This window comes from Podarcis cretensis (genome assembly GCF_951804945.1).
Source record: "Podarcis cretensis genome assembly, chromosome: 3".
Lineage (NCBI taxonomy): Eukaryota > Metazoa > Chordata > Lepidosauria > Squamata > Lacertidae > Podarcis > Podarcis cretensis.
This window is the reverse complement of record NC_137172.1, coordinates 85,058,049-85,077,180: the sequence shown is the minus strand read 5'-3', so window position 1 is coordinate 85,077,180 and position 19,132 is coordinate 85,058,049. Positions and strand designations below refer to the sequence as shown.

The 19,132-nt window shown below is 44.1% G+C and overlaps 1 protein-coding gene across 2 annotated transcripts in view; it reads left to right on the top strand.

Annotated features, from left to right (window-relative positions):
• The first annotated feature begins 2,367 nt into the window (after nucleotides 1-2,367).
• SH3BGRL2 (SH3 domain binding glutamate rich protein like 2) overlaps nucleotides 2,368-19,132 on the top strand; it is a 34,333-nt gene continuing 17,568 nt past the window's right edge. For both annotated transcript variants that reach the window (XR_013837260.1, XM_079970603.1), the window contains exon 1: nucleotides 2,368-2,655. Coding sequence is in view for 1 of the 2 variants with exons in the window: in XM_079970603.1 (XP_079826729.1) it covers nucleotides 2,611-2,655 (45 nt within the window). In the remaining variant the exon portion in view is untranslated. The remainder of the gene's footprint in view (nucleotides 2,656-19,132) is intronic.

The following is a 19,132-nucleotide window of genomic DNA, read 5'->3' as shown; positions in this document are numbered from 1 at the left end:
AAAATCAACCCACACCTAGAACAGCACATTACAATTGTTACAAGAGGCTGAAAAATAATTGAGTGGTCCACCAAGACCCTCAACAGTTTTCAAGTGGTCTGGGGGGGGGATGTTGAGGACCACTGTTCTAGATTGTTTATGGCTACACAGGAAAAACAAATAGTCTCTACTGATTCTCAAATCAATTGATTCTTTTCGGATCAAGAAGTAATGGCTGAGCCCCATTTTTGAAAACATAAAATCTGGCTTGTAACCCAGATCCGTTCTACTCCTTAAAAACAAAAACACAGCTGTTCCTGGTTAGACAGGCAGCAGAAGTAAAGAGAAACCAGGCAGGCTTTTTATTGGCAAAGCCAGAGGTTAATTTCGTGGGAAATTGCACTCAAACATAGCTAGCAAGTGTAGGACTAGTTAAAGTATGAAGGGGTTAAGACCACAGAATTGTATTCCTAGACTCAACTTGGTCACGCCCCTCACCAAGAAGGAAGTTAACTTTCCTTCTTTGCTTGTTCTCTTTCACCATGTGACCTCACTGAGGTAGGATGAGCCTGAGTTTGCTCGCTACAGGCTTAGAGCATGTGCTTAGAGCTATTGCACTGTATTTTGTATCTCAGGATTTCTGCCTCTGTTGACTTGCTGCTGCCTGGATAAATACATGAACCCTGACCTTTGGAACTTTGTAAGTATAACATTATAAAACTTACAAAGGTAAGTACTGTTAGTACTGTTCAGTACTAAGAGGGGTAGAAATGGAGAAACTCTGCTAACAAACTAAACATAATATTAAAAGGTCTAACAACCTATATTCATCACACTTCATTCTGCTGCATGATTCTATGATTTTAAAACTCTGCTGGGAGCTCTCTCTTGCAAGAGTGTGTGTTTAGCTCTGTGCTTTGATTCTAGGAATCCAGCCAATTATTGTATTAGTTACCCCACATGGGTGATCCATATAGGTATTTTCCCCACATATTTTGCATTTGTGGGGAAAATACAATATATTTGTTGCTTGGAAGACATATATAGGGTTGCCATATTTCAAACAGTGAGCTTTTGGGGGGAGCAAAAAGGGGACAGAGCAGAGGGAGGAATGCAGTGGCCAATGGAAAATCAGCAAACACGACAATACGGCTGTACAGATTTAACCAGACATTTTGCCGATTTCTGCCCAGACACTGCTGCCGACTGCAATATTCTGGATATGGGACATGCAGACGCAGGTAATGGCTAAGTCGTTAAGCAAACAAAGGTAGGGATTATGTACCATTACTCATTAGCAGAGACTCTGTACAGCAGAGAGGTGGACTTCTAGCTGTGTGTTACCAAAAGTTGTGTTGAGGATTGCAGTTTACCAGATGTGAGGTAGAGAAGAAAAGTTGCAGTCTGTTAAAAGGCAGCAGGCTGCAGAGGGGTGTCAGAGCACAATGTGGGTTAGTAGTTTGAATTGGAGGCTGCAGAAATGGGAGAAATGTTACCTTCTTGGAGTGTAACACTGGAAGCCCCTCCATCATAGGCTCAGGTTGTATATATGGGTAAATAAACCACATACCATAAAGACACTGCAGTCTCTGCTGTGCCTCATCTCCAAAGGCAGCACAAGCCCTGGGCAAGTGCCTTGACCCTGAATCTCGCACAGCTTGGAGATTGCGGTGGCAGGTAACAATACGGTGTTTGGAAGACATATATAAATTGCATCTGTGTAAAGGACGCGGGTAGCGCTGTGGGTTAAACCACAGAGCCTAGGACTTGCCGATCAGAAGGTCGGCACAACAGCGAGCTCCTGTTGCTCGGTCCCTGCTCCTGCCAACCTAGCAGTTCAAAAGCACGTCAAAGTGCAAGTAAATAAATAGGTACCGCTCCAGCGGGAAGGTAAACGGCGTTTCCGTGCGCTGCTCTGGTTCGCCAGAAGTGGCTTAGTCCTGCTGGCCACATGACCCGGAAGCTGTACGCTGGCTCCCTTGGCCAATAAAGCGAGATGAGTGCTGCAACCCCAGAGTCGGCCACGACTGGACCTAATGGTCAGGGGTCCCTTTACCTTTTAAAGGATCGGGAACTGGTCTGTCAAAAGAGTCAATTAAAAACGAGGCAAAAGGTAACAATGTGAGGATTCTTACATGCAGTAGGGTTAGACCTCTCTCCAATCCCCACCTTTGCTTGTCTTGGTTTTACCAGTTGCTAATCTTTTGAGTAATGAAGCCATGACGCAATGACTCAACACAGCTCTACCTCATAACATTTCACGACTGGGGTGGAGTGGGGAAAGGGCGTTTCCAGACAGTCACAGGACTCCATTTCCCAGAGATCCCCGCGCACACCTTAACCCCTCCCTCCCTGCCGCCCGCTGGCTCGCTCGCTCGCTTTTATCTCCCGAATCCCGCTGCTGGCAGAAGCCACAACCTGCTTATCTGGGCGCGCTCGGGCTGCGCTTCAGCAGGGCTCTGTGTGGGCGCGCGCGCGGCTGCGGCTGCGGCTGAAGCCCGCGCTGGGCAATTGCGCCCGCTTCACCTTTCCCTCGCTAAGCCGCCGGGGCAAGAGAGAGGGTTCCGCTGCCAGGGGTAAGAGGAGCCGCCGTCGCCGCCGCTGCGAGGCGAATATAGGCAGGGAGAGAAGATGGTGCTCCGAGTGTTCGTCGCTTCCCTCTCGGGCTCCGTGACGGTGAGTGGGGGAGAAGGGGAAAGGGAGGGAGGGAGGGCGAATGAAGGCAGGCGGCAGCCGCCTTGCGCTGCGCTCCTGAGGGGACTTCCTTGGGGAAAGCCCCGCGGGCGACTGGCGGCTGGTCCCAAGGGGGACGCTGCGTCCCCTCGGCGCCGAACCAGACGCACCAGAACCGCCGCCCTGCAGGTGAAGGGAAGGAGGGAGGGAGGGAGGGGAATCCCCGAGAAAACCGGCTCGTCACCCCAGAGGTGGAGCAGTTCCATTGAATGGAGAGCATTTCGGGTTGCCCGATGGACGCTTCTGCGTCTCTCCCCGCGGAGGGACAGCTCTCTCTGCTTTCTCCCTGCTTTCACCTCTGGCTGGCCGAGAAGAAAGCGCTTGCTGGGCTCACCCCGAGCTCTAGCGGCCCCTTTGGCACCCAGCCCTGCAGGACCTCCTGTCGTGGTGCCTGGATTTTCTGATAAACGGGGCTTCTTTCCTTCCTACAAAAATAAGGCCAGGGAGACGAATCCTTCCTCCTTCCAACCCATCAAGCACCTCAAAATCAGCCCCAGGGTTGCAAACTTGAATAAAATATTGGAGGGGGGGGGGAGAGCAAGTAAGCCCCGTCCCACGTAATCGATCACATGACGCCGTGCACCTATATTATTTGAATGGCAATGCCCATCAACTTGTGTGTGTGGCGGGGGGGGGGGGGGTTCAGATATTTTATTTTTGGGGGAATTGGCAAAGGGACCTCAGCCCCTAGGAGTTTGCTTCTATGGTCTGAAGCGTTGTTGTCCCCTTTGGCCTCCAGCCCTGGAGGGGCCCCATGTGGTGGTAGTAGTTGTAGTATGGCGATCTGGGTTTCTGATTTTGTACTTCTGTTTGTGAAAAGGTCAGGGAGGCAGTTGGTTTTAAGTAAAAAGGGGAAAGGATTAAAGCGCCTCAAAATCAGCACGGGATGATGAATGCTCTACTTACTTGGAATGGGGAGGGGAGATGCACATAAGCTCACATGGCTTGGGGGGCTATTGGATCTGCTCAGATTGCTGCACATCTAGACTGTGGTTCTATTCACACGCATTTGGGCGTAAATTGAAACTTGATGCCACAATGCACTACTGGGTAAACATATAATCATCATGTGCAGTAAGGCAAATTTCATTAAGGCATTGTAGTAGAAGACGTTAAGAGACAGAAGAGACAAAAATATTTACGTAACTGAACCAAAAAGTGTGTGCTGAAATATAATTTATACTGACACATGCAGAACTGTTGAATGAAAACTTGTTTTCTTTCCCAGTACCATAAAATATAGACTAGTGTAAGTCAAAGACGTATGGTAAATATTAATGTCTGAGTCACTGTGATCCTAACAACTTATCTCCCGCTGTTAGATTTAATTAATAATATTGACACATGATGAACAAATGTGCTGCTTAACCAGTAGTAGATGGCTTTAATTAATATAAAGATTTTTAGGTGACTTAAAAACCTGCCTTTTAACTGGTTAATCAGTTTACATTGAGGTATGCTTGTTTTCAATGGAAGTGTCTTTTGAGTTTGAAATACTGAAGGAAGTGTAGTATGACTTGCAGTGTAATAGGCAAGAGGTGCAGCTTTTAGCTGGAAGGAAAGGCCAAGTTTACTATTCCCACCCCTTATCCATATTATGGTAACACACAAGAACGAAGACAGCCTCCTATAATAGAACAGTGTCAATTGTAACTTACAGATGTCTCAAATTTAAAGTTGTTCCCTGCCATAATTGCCCCACCCCAAATCCTATACATGCGTACTTCATAGAATTGTAGAGTTTGGAAGGCACTACGAGGGTCCTCTAGTCCAACACCCTCAAATACAGGGATTTTTTGCTCTCCAAGGGGCTCCCATGAGATTGAGTCTCATGCTCTTCCAGTGTCATTTGCCACTAAGACTTTCTCAGTAAATATGCTTATGAACTACTTAAGCTGAATGAACTACTGATCCAAGCTTTCAGCCCTCGTTCATAGTTCCCTAGCCTATGACCTGTGGGAACCTGTTCTGCACACCATCTTAAAATAGTCCTAAATGCTCAAGAAATGCTTTCAGGTTTCTGTGTTAGCGCCAAAAAACATTTAAAGTGTCTTGTGGCACCTTAAAGGCTAACTGTATAATTCTAACCATGTTTACTTAGTAGTAACTCCTAATGAATTCAGTGAGACTTAACATCAGGTAAGAGAATGCAAGGCTGCAATACTAACTCCAGTCAGGAAAATCCAGTCCCTGGTTGCCTGGACAGCCACAGGGCATGATGGAGCCAATGCTTCATCCACATTGCAAGCAAACTCATGCTAGCAGAGGTGGAAGGCAGGGTAGGTAAATGGCTGTGCCATCCTGGAGCTGGCACAGCAGTTGGGCTTCAGGGATCCAGCAGATTCCAGGATAGTACAACTACTACCTGAAATGCCCCATTTTGAAGCTTTCCATGGACTGCAGTGAGGATCTTGCCAGCAGTATTTTTTCTGGCCCATTTGGTGTGCATCTATGCCAGTCAAGTGATGCACCCCAGCCCAGTGCAAAAGAGGTTTGGGTTGAAGCTTTAGTGTTTAAGGTGCTGCAGGACTCATTGTTGGACTTAGGCTCTGGACTGCAATACCTTAAGGACCACCTCTCCCCATATGAACTGACCCAGGCCCTGAGACCATCATCTGAAGCCTTCCTTCATGTGCCTTCTTCACAGAAGGTCCAGAGGATGGCAATATGAGAACGGGTCTTTTCTGCAATAGCTCTTCATTTGTGGAATGCTCTCCCCAGGGAAGTTTGTCTGGTGCCTTCATTTAGGTGCCAGGCAAAAGTTTTCCTCCATAGCCTGGCCTTTGGTATTTAACTACCTGTAGCTTTTTAGAAGTGGGTGGGGTAAGATTTTTTAATGTGTTTCTCTTTCCTTTTAGTTTTAATGTATCTATGTGGAGTTTATTGTTTGCTTGTTTATTTGCTTGTAAGTTGTTTTTGGTTGCCCTGAGCAAGAGAAAGCAACTAACAAATTTAATAAATAAGTAAACTTAGCTTGTATAACTTAGTCTGCATTCTTGCAACAGCACCAGTTTGGTATTAGTTTGATAATTTAAAGGTCCTAGGGCCAAGCAAACTATGTCACATTGAAAAATTAAATAAATTGTCACAGTCATGTAGTAGTACTAAAATCAAATCAATATTTCTTCTGGCTTTGTGTTAGTGGTTCAAATGCCCTATATCTTTGCCTTGGTGTAATTGCTTTTTCATATAACCAGAGACAACTGCATATCCATTTCATCTTGTAATCCATTTATCTATTAGGACTGGTAATTCAGATTTCTGTAATTCTGCTAATTCTGGTATCTGAAAAGGTAATCTGATTGTAATTATTGATCCATATATGTTCTTGAGCAGACTTATTGGAGAGCTTCTCTGTAGACCATGCATTTCTGCTGGAAGACTTTTAGCTGTATAATATCTGTGTTCATTTCATCGGCACAAGGAAAGTGGAACCTCCTAATACAGCTTAGCATGATGCATATGCAGTGCTCAGTGGCTAAGTACTAATGGCCAATAACAATTATTTATCCACGTCAGGAGCCTGCTGTGTAAACATAGATTCTTTTCGGCACTTGTACAATGTACAGTCATTGAACACTCATAATAGAAGCCTTCCTCCTACTATTACTGTCAGTTATTAGCAGCTGGCTTATATTGTAGTAATGCAACACCAACATCTTTCGGTTTTGTCACATTTTTTTTTTAAAGGGTGCAGATGCTTTCTGTGTATGACAGAGGTGGGGAATCTTTTATAGCCCAGTGGACCAGATTGTTATCTCCTCTACTTCCCACAGGCCAAGTTTGACAGGTGGGTAGAGCTGCCCACCTGTCAACCACTTGATGTCACAATTAGATATAATTGTGACCTTTTTTTTTTTGCTGTAGGGCTCTTAAGGAAAACTCCTCAAAATACTCTCTCCCTCTGCGCTTAGAAAATGGCTTTACAGGTGCCTACAAACACACAGTCAGCCAAACCCTGCCCTTACCTGCCCCACATCGGGCATCATAACAAGACAGGTGTGGGCAGGTAGGCATGGCTTGGCTGAACTGGCCTCATGGGCCTATTTAGGCCTGCAGACTGGAGGCCTCCCTGTTACGTATGGCGTAAAAGCTAGGGTACTGTAAGAGATGGGTTGCTTAGGGCACCCTGGAGTACAAGAAGTGCTAACCTTGTTTTTCCAGCAGAACTTGAGATATGCAGGTGGAACTCCCATGATATATTGCAGTGCAGTTCTGCTGGTGAAGAGGTGCTGACAGGGCTGGCAAAACCAGGGTGGAATCATGGGGGAGGATCACGACTATACCCCCATTGCCTGCCAGCTTTTTACACCAGGAATTTATTCCCATTGGCTTCAGTGGGAGCGGGAGAAACAAAACAAAGTCTTGCCATAGTGGCACAACGTAGCAAAAGATAAGGTGTTGTTCAACATCCAGTTGCATCACACCACCAATTGTATATGAACCTTGCATAGGGAGATAACACATTAGATAAGAAGGTGCAGTGCATCCCGGGGCCATATATCTCTGGCTCCAAGTCACACATACCTAGAGCTCACAAAGGAATGTCCTGGTTTTCAGGGAGGGGAACTATGAAGAAGGGAGCACATTACCTAACAAGGGGGCTTTTCTGTGCACATTGCTAGCGCTTCCCCTACTAGAACCCTGATAGGTACTCTGCCACGAGAGGATCTGCCACTCTGTTCCAACAAAGTGAGTTTCCAAGAGAGAGTACCCCACATGGGTAAACAAGGGAAGAGGGGAAACCACTGTTTTAGTGGATAACTGCTGCAGCCATCTACCACTTCCTTTGCCATATGCAAATACTTGATTCCTCCTCAAAGGCTTTGCTCAAGGGCCAGGCCTTCCACTCCAGCCATTGCCACTGCTGCCCAATTCACCACCACTGATGGTGTTTAATAAAGGCTGTAACTATTCCAGCTGTGTCTCTGTTCCTGTGATGGCCAGCAGATAGGGTCCTACCACCCTTCCCATTGTAATGTACCTCAAGTATTAGCATCCAGGGACAGAGGGTTCTTCCCTTGCTTTCTGAAGATCCTGTGCTTGTTGATGGTCCTTGTACAGGATGGTGAGGGGAGCAACCCCAGAAAGTCATTGCCCTTCTGGCACTCTCCCCTCTTCCTTCCACCTACTCCTGTTACGGTTGTATCTCCAGCTGTTGGACCAGGAGAAGCAGAGGGATTTAGGCGCATAGCAAGGTGATCCCAAGAGGCACCAGTAATTATAATGTGAATGAGCATGTGTGGCTAGATTGGATGGTGAGGCCTAAGTGAAAGCTGCCATGATGCCCTACAGTCACCATTTGCCAGTCACTTTGGCTATGTCATTGCTGAGGCTCAAGCCTTATTTTGTATTCACTGAGTGCAAGCCTCACACTCTCAAATAAGTGTGTGTTTAGGATTGCAGCTTAAATTTCTTTTATTATTATTATTATTATTATTATTATTATTATATATTGTGGCTAATCTGTTTCTGTGGCTTTTTGTATTAGAAAATCAATGGAGCAACAAACTTTTAAGATGGGATGGGCATTGATAACACTGATGAAATGTTGGACTTGATTTTGTCCAGCAGTGGTTCATCTTTTATTGCATCAAATGCAGACCTTTCCTCAAAGCCGGCAACAATGAAAAGCTGTTTCTGCACATGAAATGCATCCCCTCTGAGAACCTCTCTTTCACTTCTTCTCCTTACCCCGCTACCACAGAAAATAGGTTTCTCTTATTTCCAAGTGTGCCTCACTAATCATGTGGTGAGTGATTTCATTTCTGGCAGCACTTATTTGGAAGATGAGGGAAAGGAGGGTAACTGAATCTCCTTCTTGGCAATTTGCGCTGTCAGAAATTGCAGTGCCAAGCATCTATCTGGCTTGGAGAGGTACAACCCATTTCACCACACAAGCTTTTTGGAATCAAGTGTGCTGCTTCTGTATCCCCCCCCCCCCCCCCGTTATTGCCTTTCATTGTTGAAAAACAATATCTGAATTTGATCATTTTCTGTGGGTTTGAAAAAGAAAACATTCAGTGCAATGGCAATGTCAGACAATTGGAATGCTTTGTCTAGCTTCTGATGGTGAGACATGAATGCAGTTGGAGAAGGCATCTTCTGCCTAAAAGATGGGCTCATACTGATGTACTCTACTGATCTTGGCATTCTGTTGAAGAGGGTCTCCTACAGAAAGCATCTCAGTTCTGCACTGTACAGGAATTGGGCCTTAAGTGTGGCTCCTACCCTTTGGAACTTCCTCCTATTATATATCAGACAGGCCCCATCTCTACTGCTCTTTTGGCATCTATTGAAGACCTTCCTTTTCCATCAAGCCTCTTAAATACAAATCATTATCCTAGTTTGCATCTGCTGTAAAGGTAAAGGTAAAGGTACCCCTGCCCGTACGGGCCAGTCTTGACAGACTCTGGGGTTGTGCGCCCATCTCACTTAAGAGGCCAAGGGCCAGCGCTGTCCGGAGACACTACCGGGTCACGTGGCCAGCGTGACATCGCTGCTCTGGCGAGCCAGAGCCGCACACGGAAACGCCGTTTACCTTCCCGCTGGTAAGCGGTCCCTATTTATCTACTTGCACCCGGAGGTGCTTTCGAACTGCTAGGTTGGCAGGCACTGGGACCGAGCAGCGGGAGCGCACCCCGCCGCAGGGATTCGAACCGCCGACCTTTCGATCGGCAAGTCCTAGGCGCTGAGGCTTTAACCCACAGCGCCACCTGCGTCCCCTTTGCATCTGCTGTACTGGATTTCAATTCTCCCCCGCCCCCCATATAGAATCATTTTCAAATGCCAAAGTCCCCTGCCCCCATGAAATCGCTTTAAGGTATTTTATGGGGGGAAACCTTTCAGATCCATGCTTTCTAGACACAGGACAAGCAGAAGTGTGGACAAGCCCTTAAATGAAATAAAAATAAATAAAGCATCCCTTCATTTCCATGCTAGTTGAATACACATTTGAATTCTAGATTTGTAGGTGCCTGTTCTTTCACCGAATAAAATTAGTTTTGCTGGAGTTATAAGTCCTTGCTCATTACTTCTTTGGAAGTGTGAAGGAAATAAAGCAACCCTTCTTGGGAATGTACAGCTGGAAGTTTTCCATCTTAACTTGTTGACACCTGTCTGGCGACTGCACATTTTTTGTGCCTACTTCTAAACTGCTTAATACAGTATTGACATTTGTTTAGCCGACTCTTATTATCTATCTGCTGATTCTGCTTTCGGGCTAAGCTGCTGAATAAATTTGCTCCGACGTGCAGAAATGCTAGTCCTGTGTTCCCTACCAGTTGATGAGCTAATTGTCTTTGTTGAAAGGGGGAGTGTAAGCTCTGCTTGTGAACCAGCTGACAAATAACATATTTCAGAGGTTACTGCATTTTGCTTTGTCCATTGGCATAAATGCATTCACCGAGCTGAGCTTTCCCCATTTACATTCAAAGTGTGTGTGTGTGTGTGTGTGTGTGTGTGTGTGTAGCAATTAGCAAGTGCAAATCTCTCTCCCCCCCCCCTTCCTATATTAGAAGTTTGGAATGGTGCACTTCAGTTTTATTCTTTTGGTCACTTTAAAGGCACTGGAACAAAAAGTGCACTCTGTATATTCATTACTTGTATATGAATGTTAATGTGGATTAACTAGGCACTTGCCAGTGTGGAGCAGTGAGAGACAGTGTGGTGTAGTGGTTAAGAGCAGTATGGTGTAGTGGTTAAAAGCAGTAGTCTCGTAATCTGGTGAACCGGGTTCGTGTCTCTGCTCCTCCACTCTTCCACATGCAGCTGCTGGGTGACCTTGGGCCAGTCACACTTCTCTGAAGTCTCTCAGCCCCACTCACCTCACAGAGTGTTTGTTGTGGAGGAGGAAGGAAAAGGAGAATGTTAGCCGCTTTGAGACTCCTTCAGGTTGTGATAAAGTGGGATGTCAAATCCAAACTACTACTACTCTTCTTCTTCTTCTTCTTCTTCTTCTTCTTCTTCTTCTTCTTCCAGCTGACCTGCAAGTATTTGGCTTGCTAGTTTGACACAGGATATGCAGTCTAGTGTCTCATGGTCCCATTGACTTTCATGCCTCCTTGATACCTTCTGCCAAAGTTGACCAGTCATCAGAGCTGTTGTGCCTCTCTGTTCCCATCCTGCCAAGAACATAGTCCTGCACAAGAGTTTTCCCTAGCCCATCTTTCCCACTAATCCACCAGATGGGTGGGGTATAAATAAAATTATTATTATTATTATTATTATTATTATTATTATTATTATATTTTTTTCTCTCTCGTCTCTTAAGACTCATTTGTCCTGAGGCCCTTTCCTGCCACTGCATATAAACAGCAGATTATTTTCCTCCTCTCCCTGCTATATGTTCTCTATATTTCATCCCCATGGCCTATGTCTTCCCTTTATTTCAGCTACGCTTCCTCTAGGGTATCTCTCAGTCTTCCATGCATCCTGGATTGAGAGTACAGTATACGCCATCAAATTTGAAACAACAAAATGCACTCCTTTCATGGGGTGTATACACACTACCCACACTAGGAGGAAAATGTAGCTTTTTTCACTTCCCTGTGTCTTCAGGTAGTGGAGTAGACTTGCATAGCCACCTTTATTAAAATACGATGATGTATACACAGCATATGCTTGTAGTTTTTGAAGCAACCCTGAACTCCCTTGCATTCCTATCCTAATCCTCTCTTTTACTTGGTCAGCATTGCTGGTTCTTGACTACATCTCTCCTCCTGGTGCTGAGATTGACAATCTGTTCCTGGTAGATAGATGTATATAATATGTTAACACGATGCACAGTGAAAAACACATGGCATTGTTGTAAATGCAATAGTGTATCTCCTGTGAGGTTTTGCTTCCTAGCCAAAGTTTCCTTCGCAGAAGTTGTACTTCTTCACAACAGTCTGTCAATGAACTTTTCCCCTTCCAGCAATTAGAACATTTTGCAAACAACCCAGACAAAGATTGTAGTTGATAGTTAAAATGATATTAAAAGTGGCTATTATGTGTCACTGTCTCAATAACTCCACAATTCTACAGTTCTATGATTTTATGAAGTAGTGTGGTAACCCACTATTTTAGGAAATACTGGACTACAGGATAACACTTATTAAATATAATTGTGTTAACAAGTGAAAAAAGGGATTGTATGAGTATGTGTATTATTATTGTGTATGCATTTAATTATATATAATTAACTGCGTACATGTAATACAATATAATCTTTCCCCCCCCCCCCACTTGTTAACACAATTACATTTAATAAGAGTTGTCTTCTAGTCAAGCAAATCCATGGTCTGTAGACCCTTTTTTTTTTTTTTTGCTAAGATTACATGTTTGAGCATAGAAATTTTCACAAAACAGAATGTTAGGTTAAAGGAATTAATGTTGAGTATACTCAACTTTCTGGATGTCATCTGGTGAACCTGCATTTTTTGAAATTGAGGAAATACACTTCTGCTGTATTTTTGAGGAGGACTGATGCGCCTGTTATCTTGCAAGCAAAACACAAACTCATACCAGTGATTCTAGATGTGAGCAATATAATGCATATGTATAACATTACAATAACTCCTAGGCTGCATTGTTATGCTCATGGAACTAAATGCAATTTACATCTGAGTAAGCAAATACTGGTATATGTTGCCATTTATTGTAGCGCACTATATTGTGCTTCTATCTTTGCCATTTTTCAGACTGGAGATACGAGTGAAAAACACTCACCAGATTGTGCTCTATGGATTACTTGTTGTGAACAACCCATCTGTAAATCTCCATTTTCTGTCTTCTGAACAGTCATTAACAATGTATGTGCATACAGACATGTCCTTCATGAATTGCCATTACTAAATACATTTCCCACTTACAACAGCCAAGAGTCTAAGGAAAGATGTAAAAGGCGCATAACAGGCATTAAGAGAGCCTCAATGCTATATTTTTTTAAGAGGCAAAAGGATTGCACCGTGTTATAAGGACTAGACAGATTGTGCCAGCTCGATTAGAGGGCAGTGCATCAAACAGCGATCTTTGCAAAAATTAACCTCCCACTGCTGGGGTTTTTTTTTTTATGTTTAAAAACTGGAGAGCATATTGCATGATAACATTCTCTCATCTCCCCACGCCCCAAATGTGTGGCACATTAGAAGTTAATTGAACATCTGCCTGAAGAAGCCAGCAGCTCTCCTGTGATGTACATAATGATGCGGTTGCCATGGCAAATAGCCACCGAATCACTGATTTTCGCCTTTCTCAGGCCCCCAGCGGGGCTTCTTAATGGAGTATTGCTCAGATGATCCCAGCATATGTCTTAGCTGAGTCAATGGCCTGCTGGAGAAATGGTTTTTATTGACTGTTGCCTAATTTCGCTCCATAACATCAACCCTTTCCCTTGAATTCAAGTTTAATTATTTGTAAGGAAACAAGAGAACCTGCCCTTTTCCATTGAGGTGTCAACAGAGGCAAATTGGTAGCTTCATGTAACCCTAGAAAGCTAGAAAGCGATGACAAGGCCACTTAACCCACCCTGCGCTTTAAGAGTAATCCAGAATAAAATTGCTTTGGAGTGAAGTTTGTGCAACCTATTGCGTCCAGGAATTCTATAGGTTCACAGAATAGTAAGATATTCAGGCATAGCCCATTGGAAACATTCTTCAGTTTCCAGTGAGGGGCTTCAACGCAAATATGAAAATTGGACATCTTCAAAAAAAAATAAAATCTAATTTCAATCAGTTTAGCAATGAAGAAAGTGAGGCATCTAATCATAAGCCTGCATTTTTATTAAAGCTTATATGTTTAATCAGGGCCTGTATCTTAAAAGACCAGTCTTAGAAGACCAGTTGCTTAAAAACCTTGGCAAGATATTTTTACTCCTAAACAAGGGGCCCCCCTGATTTATAGCAGAAAACAATTCTCAAAGTCGTAAAAAGGGAATTACAGGCTGACAGCCAAGGTTACACTGACCCTACAAATTAAGGGTGGATAAATAGTAAAATGAGCCATATCTTCTTCCTAAGGTTAAGAAGGTCAAGAGCAGTGGAAAAGACAACTGACTTGGCTGGAGAAAATAGGTTTTCTTTCTTTCTATTTTTGAGGCTGAGAAACAAGAGAAGAAGAGCTGGCAGAAAGGGAGCATAAAGCTGTTTCTTTCTTAAACTAAGATCCTTTTAAGATTTCTTTTCCTTTTAAAAGGTTATTTATGTATTAAATATATTAGCTTAAATATAATTATGCAAAGGATTTAAGAAATGCTAGATTCTTATTTCATATAGTTGGAAGAGATCACAGGGGCCATCAGCCACCAGACCCCCCTTGTCAGACAGAAGACGCCATCGAGCACTCCTGAAATATGGTTGTCAAGCCTTTTGTTTAGAAACCTTCAAATGAAGGAGATCTCAATGTTGATGTGAACTCAATCCTTGACATGCATAAGATAAAAATTCAAGATTAATTATCTGTTTTGGAAGGCAATAGGGCAAGGAGGGCAAGAGGTGAGCTGGTAATTAAGATTCCTTGTTGAGACACATGTAAGATATATTACTACTTATTTGTCATTTATAGATAGAAGAATATATAGCTTTTTGATTTCCATAAAAGGGCAAGAAGGAAATGGGTGTATCTTTTGTGATTGGTTCTAGCCAACAGCCAATAGGAATTTCAACCAGGCTGATTGGACAGAGGCAGCCACAGGAGGAGCAAGGGGGCTGGATTAAGGAAATATAAGTGCTGGCCAGAATGGCAAGAGGCCAGGCCAGAGCTTGGTAACCATATACCACTGTGCCTCATATTTATTTGTCTGACAAATAAATTACTATTTTAATTTCTCTATTGCTGCGTTGAATATTTCATTCCAGCTAAGCGTTAACCACAAGCAGGGTGCTACATTTTATGGTGCCTCTGTGACTCGGATAAGTGGTCTGCTGGAACGCAGCCCCTTCGCCCTACTGGGCAGGGTACAAGAGAGAGGACCTCTAAACTGCTTACCCAGCGCGCACTGGAAAATTTTTCCAGGGGAACGCAGAAGTCTCGTCTGTCTGATACCCTGCTCACTGGCGGCGGCGGACCGGGGGGAACCAGCCAAGGGTAAGTGCACAAAGGGGTTTTGGCCCTCCAATTAATTGGGAGGAAGAGAAGTCTTGATCAAACTTCTGCGTCTCAGTAAGGGGGAACTGAGTACGCTAGGTGGCTGGGTACATCAGATGGTGATCTGGTGTAGGGAAAGGTTGGGAGGTAGAGTGTGGTGAAGTATCCAGCGCATTTTATGTGTGAGAAAGTACAGAGCAATTTGTAGCTGACCTGAGTGTGGAGTGAGTAGTACTTCGGTTCCCAGTGAGGCGACTCCATCTGGGCAAGGAATCTCACAAAGCGTGTGTATGTGTGACTGAGTGGATACTTCACAGGGCCATACAATGGGAGTTGGGGGTTCAAAGGGGGGAAATACACCTCTTGAATGTATGTTAAATAATTTTAAGAAAGCCTTCTCAGGGGCATATGGAGTCAAAATGACGCCAGAACGCTTGAGAACGTTATGTGAATTAGAATGGCCAAAAAAACAATACTGGATGGCCATCTCAGGGAACCTTTGATATAAATTTAGTAAGCAAACTTTGGTCTGATATCACCAAAGAAACTGGAGGGTGCCCAGAACAATTTTCATATATAGATTCTTGGCTGAGCACATTAAATAAAAATCCTCCATGGATAAGGGAATGCAAAGTCAAACGATGCAAATTATTGGCTGTAAAAGCCGAAGCTAGGAAAGGAATCTTGCCAAATAAACTCAAACCCATTTTTGAGGGACCAGAGGAAGAGGTGCTTCCACCTCCACCCTATGCTCCACATCGAAGGGAGCCTAATCCAAACACTCCACCAGTTGTAACCCCAAGGCAAGAAACTGGAATGAATAATGGGGGTGGAGTCACAGAGCTTGATTCCTTGATAGATTATGATAAATATCTTCAGGAGGCATTGGAGTCCTATAATAAAGCCCAAGCAGAAGCGGTTATTCCACCTGTGACTCCTAATAGACCTCCATCTACAGTCTCCTTTAGTGGAACAACTGATTGCCTACCCCAAACCCCTGTACATCCAAGTCCTAGAGAAATATTACAGAAGTTACAGGGAGACCTTGATCGGTCAGCAAGCAATACAGCCAGGCGTATAAAGCTGCTAAAAGAACGCCTTGGGACAAATACTATCCCCTATGATTTGAGGCCCCTAGAGCAAAGTGAAGAAAAAGGTCACGTAGTAGCCCCTCTTAGAAGAGTATTTGATGCACTTGAGGAGCCTGTGCTGGTTAACGGGCAACCCGGACCACGGCCACCTCGAACTTCGACCCTGCAATATATTCCATTCACGACTACGGATCTGATGAATTGGAAAACACACACCCCATCTTTCGCAGAAAAACCTCAGGCTATGATGGACTTGGTGACTTCAATAGTAAATACTCATAGTCCTACTTGGACAGATTGTCGCCAGCTCCTAAATACTCTTTTCACCACTGAGGAAAGGAGAGACATAATTGAAAAAGCACAGATATATTTGCGTGAGCAGGCCAGAGTGGGAAATATTTTTAATATTGATCGTCATCTTCAGGACAACTTTCCCTTGAAAGATCCTAATTGGGATCCAAACAATGCAATTCACCTGGCCAGACTTACCACCTACCGCCAGACACTTGTGCAAGGTATCCGCAGGGCATGCCAGAAGCCCACTAATATGTCTAAAGTCTCAGAAGGGCAGATGTGTTACCCATAACACTGTTTTGTGTTCGGTGTGCACCCACAAAAAGACTTAAGTTGTCACCTTTTGAGCTCCTGTATGGGAGGCCACCCTCCTTTGTTCAGGATATTCCAGCTGACCTTAAACAAATAGGAGACCATGTGACACAGGAACAAGTGCAATCTCTCTCCCGTGTTTTTGTTTCTCTTAACAGGTGGGCCCTCAAGCACATGCCATGCAGCATTGCCAAGCCGATTCATCAGTTCCAGGCTGGCGATAGCGTATGGGTGAAAGAGTGGAAACGCGATCCACTTGCACCTAAGTGGCGTGGACCTTACACCGTCTTGCTCTCTACTCCAACAGCGGTGAAGGTAGCTGAGGTGACCCCCTGGATTCATCACTCTCGTTTGAAGAAGTCTGAAGGCAGTTGGACGTGCAAAGGTGACCCCTCTAATCCTTTAAAACTGACTCTCTCCAAAAACCCCTGTATCTAGCCCTACCGGTAACGGGCTAGGTCACGGGCAACATTAGACGACCGGCCTGCTGCAGCCACAACCTGGAAGCTGGCTGACCTGCGCACGCCTGAAGCTTGAGGAGCGTCTGAACCAGCGACTGTGAACGGAAAGATTCTCTTATACAATTGATTGACTGCCCCCTTGTGGAACAATTATAAGGGATATTACTCATTGGGGATCCTCGGGATATATGTTTTGGTCTTGGTGGTTCCCCATTTTTGTCACTGGGGGAATTATATTGGGACTAATATTTATTTGCTATCACAATAAGGTAATTTTTTGTGGAAGGAATGCATATGCTAGACATCAACATGATTTTATTATTAATCCTGATCCCTTGGGAAGGGGAAGGGTCCTTGAATCTGACCAAATTTGCTAAATATGGATTCCGCCATGACCACAATATGTGGGTAGGCTTAGCTGAGATGGTAGCCAATGTTGCAAATAGGACTAATTGCCTTGTTTGCTCTCTTGGGCCAGATGATTCAGAGGGAGGTATGCCCTTATTACCAATACCATTAAATGCCATTGGTATGGTAAGCGAAATGCCACACCAAACAGAAGTACAGAATTTCCCCGGATGGAACTCAACTAAACCAATACGAGTTATACCTGTGCAAGGGGAATTCTGTGTACATAAATCATCAGATGCAGCTGATCCTACCATGATAGGCTCTTCCCATTGCCACTATACTTGGGATTATATTAAGAATAGTCAAACCTGGGCAAACGGTACTACGTATCGAACTCGGAATACCTTGCCCTGTGCACCTCCTTTTATTCATGCATGGAAAATGGTGTGGAACATAACTGTGACAGAAGAAGGCAATCTAACATACTGCACAGTGAATTCTGTACCCCTTTTGATATTTCGCCTTCTGCACTCCACGTACCAAAAACCTCAGACCCGATGGTTGTGGTGGATATGTGGAGAATGGGCATACAAGAAACTCCCTTCCAAATGGAGTGGGACTTGTTTCTTGGGATGGGTATTACCACCAATGTGGATTATGCCCACTAGTTCGGCCAAGCGTACACGAAGAAACGCTGACATTTCTCATATAGCAGGAGGAAGTACCCAAAGTTGGAGCGGTACTGATGATTGGCCACCAGAGCGCATTATAGCCTATTATGATCCTGCCTCCTGGAATCCTGGTGAGCTCATACAAGGGGCACGGGATCCTATTTATAATCTAAACAGAATAATTCGATTGCAAGCAGTAGTGGAACTTGTAACCAATGCAACGGCCCAGAGTTTGAGACTTATTGCACAACAGTTGGATGAAAGTAGAGCCGCCATTTTGCAGCTGAAAATGGGAATGGATTATGTACTTGCCAGGCAGGGAGGCCTATGTGGAGTCTTGAACTTGACAGGGAATGCCTGTTGCTTCAACATTTCTGATAATGGTGAGGCAATCCGTGTGTTGGCCACAAAGATGGAGAATATAGCACATGTCCCAGTACAAACATGGGAAGGATGGGATATGGGATGGCTCACCAATTGGTTACCTAATGTTGCGGGACTCAAAGGGATACTATTGTCTTGCTTGTTTTTCTTGACAGTAGTAATAATGGTTTTATGTATGGTGCCATGTATCATTTCATGTTTTAGAAGTACAATTAGCAAGATGATTTCAAATGAAACTCTACCTCATATCATGGCCCTATACAGAGCTTTACCTCAGGAATATGATGAAGGTCAAGCTATCAAGGACACTTGGGATGAAGGTCCTTGAGCTTGAAAGGGGGGAATGAGGCATCTAATCATAAGCCTGCATTTTTATTAAAGCTTATATGTTTAATCAGGGCCTGTATCTTAAAAGACCAGTCTTAGAAGACCAGTTGCTTAAAAACCTTGGCAAGATATTTTTACTCCTAAACAAGGGGCCCCCCTGATTTATAGCAGAAAACAATTCTCAAAGTCGTAAAAAGGGAATTACAGGCTGACAGCCAAGGTTACACTGACCCTACAAATTAAGGGTGGATAAATAGTAAAATGAGCCATATCTTCTTCCTAAGGTTAAGAAGGTCAAGAGCAGTGGAAAAGACAACTGACTTGGCTGGAGAAAATAGGTTTTCTTTCTTTCTATTTTTGAGGCTGAGAAACAAGAGAAGAAGAGCTGGCAGAAAGGGAGCATAAAGCTGTTTCTTTCTTAAACTAAGATCCTTTTAAGATTTCTTTTCCTTTTAAAAGGTTA